Below are 15,316 nucleotides of genomic sequence, written 5' to 3'. Positions count from 1 at the left end.
GACTAGGTTGCCACATCAACAGTGGCCTTCTTGTCAGTAGGGTGGCCAACATCTATGAAATTTATCTAACAATGAATAAAAACCATCAGGAAAAGAAGGGGAGAAAATTTACAGAGCAATGGGGAAACTTAAGGATGCAAAATTGTAATTATTTTGTTTTACATGACAGAAACCAACATTTCATACTACCACTATATACTGCAGAAAGCTGGTGAGTTTCTGACCCCTGTACAGGCCAACCTGCTGAAGTTTGCCTTGTCTCTACGGGCTTACTCTGCTACTGTTCAAACGTTTCAGCAGGTGAGTTGAGTGTGTGCGCATGTATTTTAGAGTTCAATCCCAGTGGAAGCTGGTTTTTATTTTTGATATGAATGATACCAATTCTTTTATTAGATTGCAGCAGAGGACCCCCCTCCAGAAGACTGTTCTGCTTTCGTAAATGTGCATGGGGAGAAAAGCTGCGCACCTGACAGGTTGGAAGTGCTTCTTCAGGGTGCTCTGGAGAGGTAAAGAAAAATACACTGCGAGTATCAGAAGTACAAGTTGGGAATCGTTTCTGAAATTTTAAAATGTAGTGAAATTCAAAGTATTATTAGCTTGAAAATTGGCAATTTAGTCATACATGGGCTTGAGGATTGGGTACTGTGTAGGGTTTGAACTCATTGGGTTTACAATTGTAATAATGTTCTTGTCTGGTTGTGGAACTTGGGCTTCAGATGGATAAATCTCAATTACTGCTGCTCCTATAATCTGTATTCCTAATTATCGACTAATGGTCAAGCCACATCAAGATTGGGACTCATTGCACACCCCACTCTCATTAAACTTTCTCTGTTAAATTCATTTTTTCTATTGCACCCTCTGTGATTAGAGTATTATTATATCAAATGGGGACTTGTGTTTATCTGGCAATTTGCACCAAAGGCCTCCCCTCTATTATGGTGACCAGTGTGCTTTGTGTTTTGACTATGTGAACTTCAGCTGCTGAAAGGTTGAACCAGTTGAAGAACCCTGAAATTTGGATTATGCTTTGGCTGATTATGCTTTGCATCTAAAGCTAAAGTTGATCTGTTTAACTTTTAGCACAGAACTATATTGCTGATGTGCCATGTTGCAAAGTGGAGTATGGTAAATTGGTGGAATTGTCAAACGTAACTTCTTGATGAAATTTAACCATTGGATTAGTTTTTAAATTAAGGAATATGAATGAGTTTTACTTCATGAATTCCAGAGAAGTGGTTAATCAGGAAGAGGTTTTTACCCTTGTGCTTCCCAACACTTTCTTGTTATCTTATGTCTGTGATTAATGTTGTGACTGTAACATTGTTGAGCCTCTATTGTTTCTGATGGGTCTGTGGTTTCATGTGCCCAGCATAAACCAAATAACTAATTTGATTAATTGACTTTATTTGAGTCAGCATGATGAAACCTAATTGTGAGGATGTTCCACTAAGTTCCAGCTACAATAGTAGTTCCTCATTCCCTCCCCAATTGATCTGCCCACTTGGAAATTTTTCGCATTCTTCTTAGGTTTGCTTTCCATTTGGGTTTGGAACTTCCCTGAAGCCCACCCCCATCATGAATAGTCCACATTTGCTGACATCCATCAAGACCTGTCCCAAAGCTCCAGTCTGACTTTGAAAACAGGTGGAGAGTAAACACTGATTACTATTTTAAATGTTTTAAAAATTCCTTTCTAAGCTGCAGCCACATTCATAGCAACTGTTTATTTAAGGTGATAGGGATGTCACAATATTTAATGGTTGTTGATTTTTTTATTCATTCATGGGATGTGGGTGTCACTGGCTAGGCCAACATTTACTGACCATCCCTAATTGCCCTTGAGAAGGTGGTGGTGAGCTGCTGCCTTGAACTGCTGCAGTCCATGTGGTGTAGTACACATACAGTGCTGTTAGGGAGGGAGTTCCAGGATTTTGACCCAGTGACAGTGAAGGAATGGCGATATATTGCCAATTCAGGATGGTGTGTGGCTTGGAGGGGAACTTCCAGGTGGTGCTGTTCCCATGTGTCTGCTGCCCTTGTCCATCTAAATGGTAGTGGTTGTGGGTTTGGAAGGTGCTGTCGAAGGAGGCTTGGTGAGTTCCTACAGTGCAACTTGTAGATGGTACACACTGCTGCCACTGTTCATCGATGGTGGAGTAAGTGAATGTTTGTGGCCGGGGTGCCAATCAAGTGGCCTACTTTGTCTTGGATGGTGTCAAGTTTTTGAGTGTTGCTGGAGCTGCAATCATACAGGCAAGTGGAGAGTATTCCATCACACTCCTGACTTGTGCCTTGTATATGGTGGAAAGTCAGGAGGTGAGTTCCTTGCTGCAGGATCCCTAGCCTGGCTCGTCCAATTCAATTTCTGGTCAATGGTGACAATCAGGATGTTGATAGTGGAGGATTCAGCAACGGTAATGCCATTGAATGTCAAAGATGATGGTTAGATTTTCTCTTGTTGGAGAGGGTCATTGCACTTGTGTGGCATGAATGTTACTTGCTACTTGTCAGTCCAAACCTGGATATTGTCCAGGTCTTGCTGCATTTGGACATGGACTGTTTCAGTATCTGAGGAGTTGCGAATGGTGCTGAACATTGTGCAGTCTTCAGTGAACGTTCCCACCTCTGACATGATGAAGGGAGTACCATTGATGAAGCAGCTGAAGATAGTTGGGCCTAGAACAGTACCCTGAGGAACTTTTGCAGTGATGTCCTGGAGCTGAGACAACTGACCTCCAACAGTCACAACCATCTTTCTTTGTATTAGGATGACTCCAACCAGGGGAATGTTTTCCCTTTCATATCCATTGACTGCAGTTTTGCTTGGTCTCCTTGATCCCACACTTGGTCAAATGCTGCCTTGATGTCAAGGCCAGTCACTCTCACTTCATCTAATGGTGTTTATGTTGGTGTTTTCTAGTGATCTAATGGTGTTTATATTGTGATTTGCAGCTGATTATAACTGTTTGGTTCAGATCTGCAGAAATATATATTTTTAAATCCATGTTTGTCCTTGGTGTCCCACAGTACTATTTGGCCCATGTTAACTTATGTTTTTAATGTATTGTCATTCATAAGATTACCAAGGAACAATCCGCATTCTAGTGCTCCACTTCTGTTTCAACTATCGCCACGCAGCCAAATTCCAAGCTCTCTGTTGCTTTTGAACTTTAGCTGCATACTCTGGCCTCCTGCCATCTCTGGCCCAGGATCCCCAGTTTATTATAGCCCTGGTCCAGGCTAGAGCCTCCTTACCACGACCTCCCACCCAGCTTAACCCTACCCTTGGCCCCATCTCGACTAGGTCTCAGCTTTTCCCACTTCCTTGCAGAAGTTCAACAAGTAGTTACATGCCCAAGCTTTCCACTTCCAGAGCAAAAACAAGATACATCTGAGTCCTAAATCTGATCCTGGGTCTTTGGCAGTACTGTTACTTTTTATGGCACGTAAGATCAACTAGCAATACTCAAGTTCTGTACTACCAAATGACTATGCTTGTATATCTGTAGTGTTAGCTAAGAAAGCATGACTAGTTGGGCCTTGGCAAGTGTGAAATTATACAAATAAAACTATAAGAATTAAATATTGTCTTGGGAGATATTTTATGATAAATATGAAAATTTTCAATCAGATATTTACTTAAATGTCAATTTGTGGCTAAATTTCGAACTCACCTTTTCATCTGATTGGACTTCATTACAGCTTAATATGTCTATTTGTCCCAGTTAGTTTTATTGGCAGGTGTACCATTTCATGACTTTGAGTTATTTCGTGCAGAGTGGTCCCAAGCCCTGTGCCTTGTCTTAGCTGAGTTAAGGCCAATCTCTGCTAGAGTCACATGAGGGGACATGTTTGATTACATTTTTATTTATTTATTTTTTCATATCTCTTCATCTCCCTGAGACAGCTCTGTGCTTCAGGAAGAGTATGAAGCACTCACTCATGTGCATGCGCGAAGTTTACGCTTGACCCCCCTCCCCCACCAATGCACATCCCCTCACACAGGCAGCGCTCCCATTCGTGTTTCACGCTGGGCGGGCCTTAATTGGTCCGCCAGCATGAAATTGTTATCCAGTGCCGCTTGCGGGTGGCTTCCCGACCGCCCCCACCGAGCACCCCCGCCAAGGGCAAAATTCTGCCCCGTAGTTTCCAAGATGGAAACACTCCTATTGAAATATGAAGTAAGGTTTACCAATTAATAAATGCCTTTTAGGAGCATTATTCAACGTAATTTTATTTGAAACTTGATGACTATTTTTAATTTTGATTTCTATCTTCTTGTCAGACCCAAGCCTTATTTGTTTAAAGGCGATCACATTGAGGCATCCTTAAGAACTGAACTTCCAGTGGTGATTCTGTATGGTGAGATCGGTACCAAAGAGTTTTCCAGATTCCACAAGCTTCTTCGTTCCAAATCTGATGCCGGAAGAATCAACTATGTACTCCGGCATTATGTTGCTGTAAGTAGAACACGCTGCTTGGTGATGAAGCCTGTTCCTAAGTATTAATATTCATTCCTTGTTTGCTTTCTGGGGAATTCCTTTCAAGTATTATCCAAGTGGTCTTGTATTAAGATAGGGGAAGTTCCACTTGATAAATAAGGCGTTTTACTTTTCAGTAACCATCTTTTCCCTTGTCAATTTTGTATCTTGCCTCTACTTAATGCATTGCACCCTTGTTGGTAGATGATTCCACAGATTACTCTCTAATAACTTGCCAAAGTGGCCATTTTTATATGGGCACTTTGATGTAGGGGTGCTGACCTTATTCAAGTCCCATTGGCATAGATTTTTGAGACTGCCTACTGTTAAGTTGTTATGATTCTTTTTATTCCAGCTCACTTTCTTCTACTTGGTAGATAACAGCAACAACAAAATTGATATTACAGGTTTCAGAGAATGTGTGAGGAGAGAATAGGGATTAAAAGAAATATCAATTGGTTGAGCATTTGTTAAGTTTCCAATTTTGCATTCAGTTTTGTGGTGTGAAAGGTTTTTTGAGGGAGGTCTAAGGAATAGAGTATGAAAGAAAGATGTTCATCTTTATATATGAGGTCATAGGAAATAGATTTTTAAAAAATCAACCTGGATTTTGCAGTCAGCGATGAAGCAAGGGTGTCGCCGCTGGCATGGAAGAAAGCTGTCTTGAAAGACCTAGCGATGCCCAACAGCAGTATAAATCTGGCAACAACTCTAGGGAATGTGTTGCTTCACAGCTGTAATGATGTCAGCAAGCAGATAAGGAGGAAATTACATTTAAATATTTATGCACAGCTAACCAGGAAGCTAAAAGTACTTGATATACTTCACTTTTAATTTTTCAAGAGTGAGTTTTTTTTAAAACTTTTTCACAGGATGTGGGCGTTGCTAGCTAGGCCAGCATTTGTTGTCCATCCTTATTGCCTTTGAGAAGGTGGTGGTGAGCCACCGCCCTGAACCTCTGCAGTCCATCTGGCGCGGGTACTCCCACAGAGCTGTTGGGAAGTAAGTTCCAGATTTTAATCCCGTGAGTGAAGGAACCATGATATATTTCCAAGTGTGTTTGGCTTGGAGGGGAACTAGTAGTGGTGGTGTTCCCATGCACCTGCTGCCCTAGTTCTTCGAGGTGGTAGAGGCCACGGATTTGGAACATGCTATCAAAGGAGCCTTGCTGCAGTGCATCTTGTGGATGGTACACACTGCTGCCACTGTGCATCGGTGGTGGAGGGAGTGAATATTGAAGGTGGTGTATGGGGTGCCAATCAAGCAGACTGCTTTGCCCTGGATGGTGTTGAGCTTCTTAAGTGTTGTTGGAGCCACACTCATCCAGGCATGTAGAGAGGATTCCTTCTCCAGACTGTGCCTTCTAGATGGTGGACTGCTTTGGGGAACCAGGAAATGAGTTATGCGCATCAGAATTCCCAGTCTCTGACCTGCTGTTGTAGCCACAATATTTATATGGCTGGACCAGTTCAGTTTTTGGTCGATTGTAACCTGCAGCATGTTGATAGTGGGGTAATGCCGTTGAATGTCAGGGGATGATGGATAGATTCTGTCTTTCTGGAGAAGGTCATTGCTTGGCTCTTGTGTGGTGTGAATGTTACTTGCCACTTATCAGCCCAAGCTTGAATGTTGTCCAGGTCTTGCTGCATATGGCCGTAGACCACTTCAGTATCTGAGAGGTTGTGAAATAATTATGATTGGATTAAGGTAGAAGCTAAAGTAAAGATGAACTTGCTTAAAAAAAAATTTTTTTTTAAATGTATGTGGATTTTTTTTATCATTATGAAGAAATTTGGCATTCCATACAATATATGAGCTTTTCAGGGCTAGAAAAGTGTTCAGCAATAATTCTGAAGCTAGTATGCCATTAAAAATAGCTGTACCTCATTCAATTATGTGTAACCTTTCAAGGTTTTATTTAGCAAGAATAATAGTGTAAAAATGAATGTTTTTGTGAAATTATAATTGCCATAGACATTGTAGTCTTTGAGAACCTCTACAGTGCACTCTATGGAGTAACATGGAATCATTGACAACAGCTTCTGGATTTTTGCATTATTGTGTGATTGTGTAGACTCTTTGGATAGAATCTTACCTATGGTGGGCGGGCTTGGCAGGGGTGGGGGCGGAGCTGATCGCTGTCCGCAGTTGGTTGCGCACCGCCATTTTACGCAGGCAGGCCAATTAAGGCCCGGTAACGAATGGCCAGTAGCGCTCAGCGTTAGCTGTACTGGGGGGGTGGAGGAGGGAGAGTCGGGGCCTGTGCTCTTTTGCACATGCAGACGAAAGAGCGCAGCAATCTTTCTGAGGCACAGAGCTGCCTCAGGGAAATTAAGTGGATAATAAGAGTTTTTGAAAAATAAAGTGAAAAATTATTTAAACATGCCCCCACCTATGGCAGCGTCACTTGAGCTAGGACATGTTTGTGAAGTTGACAAAGTTTATTTGTTAATTTTATAAAACCTTCAGGAAACCTCACCCTGCCCCGGTATGCCGACAGCAATATTCTGCCCCTGAAGTTGTTGTCAGCTTCAGTGGAGTGATGATGGTGAACGCACCATCATGACTGCAGGAAAATCCGGACCATTGTTGGCAAATATTTTCATTAAGTAATGAGTAAATGCTTAAAATTTGGTATGAGTAATTCATTTGTTTTTTATTTTACGTTTTTGGGCTTTTTATTTACAGAATCCAAGTGAGGAGAAGGTCTTACTCTCTGGTTATGGAGTTGAGCTTGCCATTAAAAGCACTGAATACAAGGCCAAAGATGACACACAAGTGACAGGTGATTCAAACAATTCAATTTCTGTACTGTTTCAAAGTTCCAAATTTAAGGACTTAATTTAATTTGTATGCACAAATTTACATCACCTAGTTATTCTTATCTAAAGACCAATTTTCAAATTGGATCTAGTTGCAATGATATTCGTAGTTTATTATTGCGAAGTAGATTTATAATACGAAAAAATTCTAACAATGGCTGACATAGTAATGATCATTTGTAAAGGCTAAGCTGAATACCCTGACAGTTTTTCTCTCTCTCTCCACCTGATACCATGATCCTTGCTGGGCTGTGGCCCTATGGGCATTGCGAAAGCCCAGATATCTTCCACAATTGGTCCTTTTTTAAAGTGTGAGATTTGACAGTGTCACCACGCTGCCTTAATTGTGGAGGGCATCACACAAGAGTCAGGTTCTTGCACCTTCAGCAAGAGTAAGGGATGGTGAGGCCCGCAGTAGCACTCAAACTGTTATCAGCTGAGAGAAATTAACTTTTTAAAGACCTGAAATGAACAAGAAACTTCTGAATTGGGTGGCTTACAGCCAAGTGGTTATGGTACTGGGTTTATAACCCTAAGATCAAGAGTTCAAATCTCACACTGGCAAACTATGAAACAATGTAACTTCATCTGAAAAACAGATGGAAACGTGTTTGTACTCAAAAGAGTTACACAACAGCTGTTACATCATCAAAATATCAATCAAGAGTTCAAATCTCACAATGGCAAACTATGAAACAATGTAACTTTATTTGAATAAGCTGATGGAAACGTGTTTGTACTGGAAAGAGTTACAGCTGCACCAAGTGATGCCTTTACTAGAATGGCCAAAATCCCAAAACATTACACAAATAATGTTGTTTTTCTCTGAAAAAGAAGTGTAAATAAAATCCATTTCATTTTAGAACTTAAATGTTTGTAAACTGACATTTACTGGCCATTAATTATAGGTACTATATCTTAAATATGTAAGTGATTAATAATAGGTAAAACTACAGTAGAAGAATCACTTTTATTAAACAATGAAAATTGGCATCTGTGAAAAGATTTGGGCTTGCAATTGTTTTTTTCTGTTGAGAATTTCCTAAAATCCTAAATGCTGATGACGGGTTAGGAACAGAGCAGTCATTGGCATTAATGCCCATTTCTACGGATGGCAGTGCATCCACCTGAAATAATAATGTCCAATAATTGCTTTGTATAGCTGAAGAATGATCTCTGACCCCTTAATTCTAGTCCCCAAGATATGAAATTCAGCATTCTATTAGCCTTTTTGATTATTTTCTGTACCTCTTTGAGACATTTTAATGATCTATGTACCTGGACCCCTATGCCTCTTTGGACCTTCAATGTTTCTAGCTTTTCACCCTTTTTTAACCTTTTTAGGTCCAAAATAGATGACCTCATATTTGCCTAATGGAAATCCGTTTGCCATATTTTTGCCCATTCACTTAATTTATCAATATCTCTTTACAATTTTATTCTTCCACCTACATCGCTTACAATGCCACCTACCTTTCTGTCATCAGCAAATTACAATATATGGCTTTCAATCCTATCATCTAAGTTGTTAATAAATTTGTTGAATATTTGAAGTCCCAACACAGGTCCTTATGGGACACCACCAGTCACATCGTGCCAATTCAGGTACCTGCCCATTATCCCCACCCTGTGTCTCCTGCTGCTTTGCCAAATTCCTAAACAGATCAATAATTTTCTTTCATTTCGATGGGTTTCAGCTTTAGCTAAAAGTGTCTTATGAGGGACTTTATCAAATGCCTTCTGGAAGTCCCATATAAGTAACATCCATAGCCATTTCCCAGTCCACTACTTTGGTCAACTGTTCAAAAAATCCAATCAGATTCATCAGACATGACCTACCTTTTACAAATCTATGTTGGATCTCTCTGAACAGCTATCATTTTCAAGGTGTTCAATCACTGTCTCCTGAATTATAGATGCTCGTAATTTCCTGACAACCGATTTTAAGCTAACTCATCTATAGTTCTCTAATTGCCCTCTCTCATCTTAAATAGTAGAGTGAAACGCAATTTCTAAAGTTATGGCTTCTGAATCGAGAGAACTTTGGAAGATTATAGTTAGAGCATCAGTCATTTTCTCACCACCTTTTAAAGTCCTGGAATGAAAACCATCTGTCCTTGGGGTTTTGTCACTCCCTCTCATGCCATTATTTCCTTCAGTGTTGTTACTTTGATTACATTAATTTTGGTGAGTCCCTGCCCCTGATTCAGTATTAGTTCCCTTGAGATCTCTAGCATGTTGACCTCTTCCTCTACTGTAATTACTGATACAAAGTAATTATTCAATATGCCTGCTATTTCCTTATTTTCATTTTCAATGTCACTGGTGTTAGTTTTCACAAGGCTCAGTTGCTCCTGATCAAACCCCCTCTTTCCTGCTATAATTATAAACCTTTTTTGTGTTGACTTTGCTTTCCCTTGCAAGTTTCTTTTCACTCTCCTTTTTGTGGCTCTTACTATTTTGTCACCCTTTGCTATACTTTGTATCTTTCCCCTTCATGAGCATCTGCTATTTTTTTGCATTTTTGTATGCTTTTTCTTTTAATTTTTTGTTTTTTAAACCGTTTTAGTAATCTGCAGCTATTTTTTCGGCGATGGAGCTCTTGGCCCTTTGGGATATAAACTGGTTTTGTATCACATTAAATTCTTTTTTGAACACCTCTCACTTTTCTTCTGTCATTTTACCCATTAGCAAACTCCCTCATCCCCAGGCTATCTATTGTTGTCTTACAGGCTCTGAACTGAATGCCACTGTGATAAACGAAAATGATCCTGTTGATGAAGTCCAAGGTTTCCTCTTCGGCAAGCTGAAGTAAGAGTCTGCATAGGAAAGCTTGGCTGCCATGTAATGGAACCCGTAACACTGTTCCTCACACACACATGGACATTCTAGCAAGTGGTTCGAAAATCCCTCAAAGTTATAAGGCACATTTATGTGTAAATTTCAGTTGAAAAGAGTTTTATTTTAGTTCCATTTATGACAATTTATTTTACTTTAAGATGGTTCATTGCACAAGGTTGTAGGCATGAGAATTACCAGCAGCCTAAACGTTAAGAGATCCTAGCACATAACTACAAAATTGTCATTCTTCAAATAAGAATAAAGATTACCAATATCTCCCAATAGAATATAGGATGCATCAAAACAGTACACTGATAACTCCTTTACAAACGGGAGCTGGATCAATACCTGGATCATATTGAAAAATATATAGCTAAGTAGCGATCCATGATACCCCGAGGATCTAATTTCTTTTTGAACTTTGGGAATACCAGTTTTGGAATACAGTACATCAGGTTGAATAACATAGACTGGAAGATGAGAATTATACTTGTTCACTATCAAGAATTGGAAAGTTTTTTTTTGAGGATTTGTGAACTTTCTTGTGGTTACCGTGTCCCTTGGAATTGGAGGTTGCTGTAAATTATACACAGTGTTGGGAGGAGTAAGCTCTATAACTTGAATGGTGTTTCCTCCTTCCAGAGTTTTTGTGATAATGGCCCGTAACTTCCGGTGGAGTGGCAATTGAATTGAATTGCCATTCTGCTCCTAGTTTCTCACCTTAAAATTAAGCTGCTGCTATCTTGCCCGACTTTCTGACTCAGACTGGGCAAGATCACTCCAGCACAGCGGGTTCCTAAGACCTATAGTCGAGGGAAGCTTAGTTGAAGGTAAGTAAGCCACCCCCACCCTTTTTTTCCGGCACTAGCTGCTGTAAACCTGGTAACATTAGAAGTCCAGCCACGTTGACAAGCCAGGGAGAAGGTAAGTATACAAGGCAAGCGGGTAGGATTTGAGAAGGGGTGGGGGTGGGAGTGAGTTGGGTTGAATTGGGCCTGGGAGATAGGGTGGGGGGAGGTGTCATGTGAGGTTGGGCCGCCGGGGGTGTGGTGGTGGGGCGGTGGTTTGGTTGGGCCAGCAGGTGGAGGTTGGTTAGTGCCGGGGGAGGGAAGGGATCGAGAAGGAGAGAGTCGCTGAGGAATCGTGGGGGGAGTCCCCTGTGGGGAGGGTGGGGATTCCCATTGGTGGATGGAGGGGGGGGGGAAGGGGAGTACTGTGGAAGATCAGGGTGGGTCAGTGCTATAATTACCCAGAAGCTAGAAGAAGTATTAATTCTTCTAACATTTTCTGGGTATCTATTGCTGTATGACAGTCGAAACCATCCAGTGTTTGCAATTCAACTTGCATTATTGGATGGTTCCCGATGCAGGGCAATTGCCTAAAGGAATTTTGAAATTCCCGGGCAATTGCCATGAAGTCCTTACCTGGGAACTTGCAGGGAGTGTTGCCCAGCGCATCTTTGGGGTACCCCCTCAGATGCACTGCCCCGAAGCTCAGAAGTTAGGGACCATTGTGTATTTATTGCTTTATATTAAAATTATATAAAAGTATTGTGTCTTTTTGGTGGATTGGTGGATTTACTTCCTGGTAAAGTTTGAATTATTAAGCTTAAAGTTATTGCCTTCTGTAAACAGCAGTAGAAATAGGAGCTTCAATTATTCCTGACCTCGATACCAAGGGCTACTTGGAGTCGGATGATTTTGCATGGTGCCAGTGTGTTATGGATGAATTCCTCTTGTAGTAATCACGGCTTTATTTCTGCCTTGATGATAGACAACTGTACCCTGAGATCAAGGAGCAGCTTAAAGAACTGAGGAAGCACCTGGTTGAAAGCACAAATGAGATGGCACCTCTCAAAGTCTGGCAGCTGCAAGGTAGGCTGAGGGGAGTGTTGTCCAATTTGGAACTGTCATGAAGTTGTCTGTCTTGTTATTACCAGGAAACAAGTTACTCATTTAAATATATAGCTCAGGCACATTCTTGGACTGAGAGTTTTTTTTTAATAACATACTGATGTGGACAAATAGAAACATGAGGCAGAATACTGAGCTCGGCGGCCGCGCACTCGACTCAAGTGTAAAATGGCGTGTGATGACGTGGGGCAAAAGTCTCGACGTCATCGTGTAGTCTCGCAATATTTCGTATGACGGGTGCACACCGGAGTTGGCAGCGCGACCACCGACAATTAAAAGGCCTATTAAGGCCATTAAAAAGTAATTAAATTCAAATTTACGCTGCCCGTCCAACCTTAAGGTTGGGGGACGGGCGAAAACGCCAAACAGCCTTTGCATGTTTTAGGAAACCTCATCTACGGGCAGGATGAGGTTTCCTAAAGCAAATAAAAATTTTACTGTTGACTTAAAAATGTGCCCCTGCTCATGTGACAGAGTCACATGAGGGGACATGATTTATGACTTTTTTATTTTATTCATTAAGTTTTTTTAAAGAGCACTTCATCTCCCTGAGGCAGCTCCATGCCTCAGGGAGATTGAAGTGCTTTTTCGCAAAATTTGTGCTCAGCCTGCTTGCCCTCCTCCCCTGCCCACATAAGCAGCGCTGAGCACTGCCACTTGCGTTCCATGCCGGGCGGGCCTTAATTGGCCCGTCTGTGTAAAATTGTGGTGTGGTGCCGATCACAGACAGTGGTCAGCTTCCTGACCGCCCCTGCCGAGCGCCCCTGCCAAGGGCAAAACCCTGCCTATGATATCAGGTCTTCACCTTTTAATGACCCCATTACTCAGTAATTTTGGATTTTGACTAAACTTGAGAAGTAATGTCAAACTGACAGATGTGAGCAGGCTACTTCAGTGGATACTTCTAACAAAACCATGTTCGATTGATTGATTAATTGCACTGACTGTTGAATTCATTTTGATCACCTGAAGGTTTATAGAAACACGTGTCATCAATGTAATCAAGTTTTGATGAAAAAGTGCACTTCTATTCCGCACCACCTCTCCCTCACAACCCCGCCCCACTCCCCTCTTCTGTAAGGGAGAATCTTACAAGCCTGTTGAATCATCAGGAACACTGCAGACTAAGATGTTACAGATAAAAGCAACTAAGTCTAATCAGTTCGGATTTAAAGTTGCATCTGTTTCTGTACTAAGCATTTGTCTTTTTTTTTAAGAAGTTCATTCCCACTGAGGATTTAGTGAATGCAACAAAAAAAATCAGGTTACTCCTGAACTGTAAAGTACTGGATTTTGGATGTGTTCAGCAAGAATCTTTGTAGCTAAAATGATCACTTCTACTTTGCTTCTTTCTTGACAAAATAGAGGTCTTGCAAGTTCTTAAAGAAACCTTTGAGTGATCTGTTCCTCAAATTTCAAGTCAGACATTTTTTAAAAAAAAAGTTCTGGAACATGTCTTGTAAATATACATTTGTACAGTTGCCTTCTTTCACTGCCATAATATGTTCTTACAGTTGCTTGTGGACAGAGTGTAATTCAGCTTCAGCTATGCCAATCCAATTTCAAACTGCTGTTGAGCCAAAGAAAATGAGGGGAGGGTATAGTAACAGTAGCTTCAAAGAAGTAACTGAGAAGAACTTTTAAAAATAAAATAGTGGATAGATTTAGCTCAAAGCCAGTAGATTTCACAAATGCATTTCCAGAAATATCTGCCAAAAAGGAGGAAATGCTGTACCCATGTGCAAGCAAAATATACCTTTTTAATGTCACAGTTGCCTTGGCTTTTGTTATCCAATTAAATTTAACCAAGCAAATCCCATTAATTAAACAGACTTGCATTCATACAACGCCTTTCACAACCTCCGGATGATCTGAAGTATTTAATGGTGTATGTCCAAATAGGAATACAGGTTGAGTATCCTTTATCTGTAAATCCAAAAACCAAACACACCCAAAAATCACACTTTTTGAACCTCGTCGACCTTCATGGGAACCCTAGTTGGTCTGTGCTGTTTATCTTGTGAATTTTGTGGTGGATATGTGAAAAAGAAACTTATTACAGGTACCCTGTATTTATTATTCAGTGATCCATCTTACTTTTCTAGTCATTTTATTTACTTTATGCTATAGCTAGCCTAGCTTAGGCTATTTTATTATAAGCTTTATATGCAGTATCCAAAATGAAATTGGCCCCGAGGGTTTCGAATAAAGTTTACCCAACCTGTATATTTTTGTTGGGGGCAGAAAAGTAATAATTTGTCAGAACTGATTTGTTTTGAATATATTCTTTGCAGTGAGTTAATTTGTCTCCAAATGTCAGAGAAGCATCAGCCATGAAACTTTTTTATTTACTTAGGTTTGTCATTGAACTTAAATGTTCTTATGCGGTTTGTCATATAAGCACCCACATACCAAGCGGAATCGTCCCAGAGGGGGTGAACGTTTTACTTGCCGGCCACGATGGCGGATTTTCACGCCCTATCATCCCAAACCCGCCACATTATTTAAGAACTCCCGGGAAATATACCGTTTCCACGATGGGCAGGCTCTCATTTGCCCGTCCACCACTGCACTACGCCAGGTGCCATATTCACAGCCCAGCTGCAGCACACATTTCTGCTTTCAGACCACCACTGCTGCATGGAAGACATGGCCCTGACACTGAAGAAGATTGCAGCCCCCAGGTTCAGCGACGCATACTTTGATTGACTTTTGGATGCCTTGGAGGCCCACCAGGATGTCCTCTACCTACCCCTGCTTTGCTGCAGGATGGGCAGCAACAGCACTAACCCAACTTGGGAGTCAGCGGCAGCAGTGGTCAGCGCCAACGCCTTTCAAAAGAGGATGGCCACCCAGTGCTGCAAGAAGATGAATCGTCTCCGTTCTGCCAGGGTAAGTCACTCTTCTCATCACTGTCAACTCACATTCACAAACCTATCGCACATCCACAGGGCCGTCACTCACTGCCGGTTCAAGGGACATTACCACTCACTCTCTCACACTCACTATCATAGCCCTCATCTCGTCCATGGGGCCAGTCACCACCCACACAGGCCAGGCATACTTATCATCTGGTCTGGCAGGCGTCCTGCTTACATTTCCTCCACCTCTGTTCGTGCAGGACAAGCTGGCATGTAACAAGAAGAGCAGATCGCAGACCGGTGGTGGAATGCCTGAAATCAAGGTCGTCATAGCATTTGAAAACAGCCACCCAGCTGGTCGGTGAGCATATGGACCATTCCTGTGCTGATGGTGA

At 41.4% G+C, this 15,316-nt stretch overlaps 1 protein-coding gene across 2 annotated transcripts in view; it reads left to right on the top strand.

Annotated features, from left to right (window-relative positions):
* Positions 1 to 15,316, top strand: part of uggt1 (UDP-glucose glycoprotein glucosyltransferase 1) — a 148,131-nt gene that overhangs the window by 12,701 nt on the left and 120,114 nt on the right. For both annotated transcript variants that reach the window (XM_041213097.1, XM_041213089.1), the window contains exons 4-9: positions 170 to 300; positions 394 to 506; positions 4,289 to 4,463; positions 7,173 to 7,269; positions 10,039 to 10,117; positions 11,921 to 12,021. In XM_041213097.1, coding sequence (XP_041069031.1) covers positions 170 to 300; positions 394 to 506; positions 4,289 to 4,463; positions 7,173 to 7,269; positions 10,039 to 10,117; positions 11,921 to 12,021 — 696 coding nt within the window. The remainder of the gene's footprint in view (positions 1 to 169; positions 301 to 393; positions 507 to 4,288; positions 4,464 to 7,172; positions 7,270 to 10,038; positions 10,118 to 11,920; positions 12,022 to 15,316) is intronic.

The sequence above is a fragment of the Carcharodon carcharias genome, chromosome 2 (genome assembly GCF_017639515.1).
Source record: "Carcharodon carcharias isolate sCarCar2 chromosome 2, sCarCar2.pri, whole genome shotgun sequence".
NCBI classification, from domain to species: domain Eukaryota; kingdom Metazoa; phylum Chordata; class Chondrichthyes; order Lamniformes; family Lamnidae; genus Carcharodon; species Carcharodon carcharias.
The sequence above is the reverse complement of the archived record's forward strand: the minus strand, read 5'-3'. Positions and strand labels throughout refer to the sequence as shown.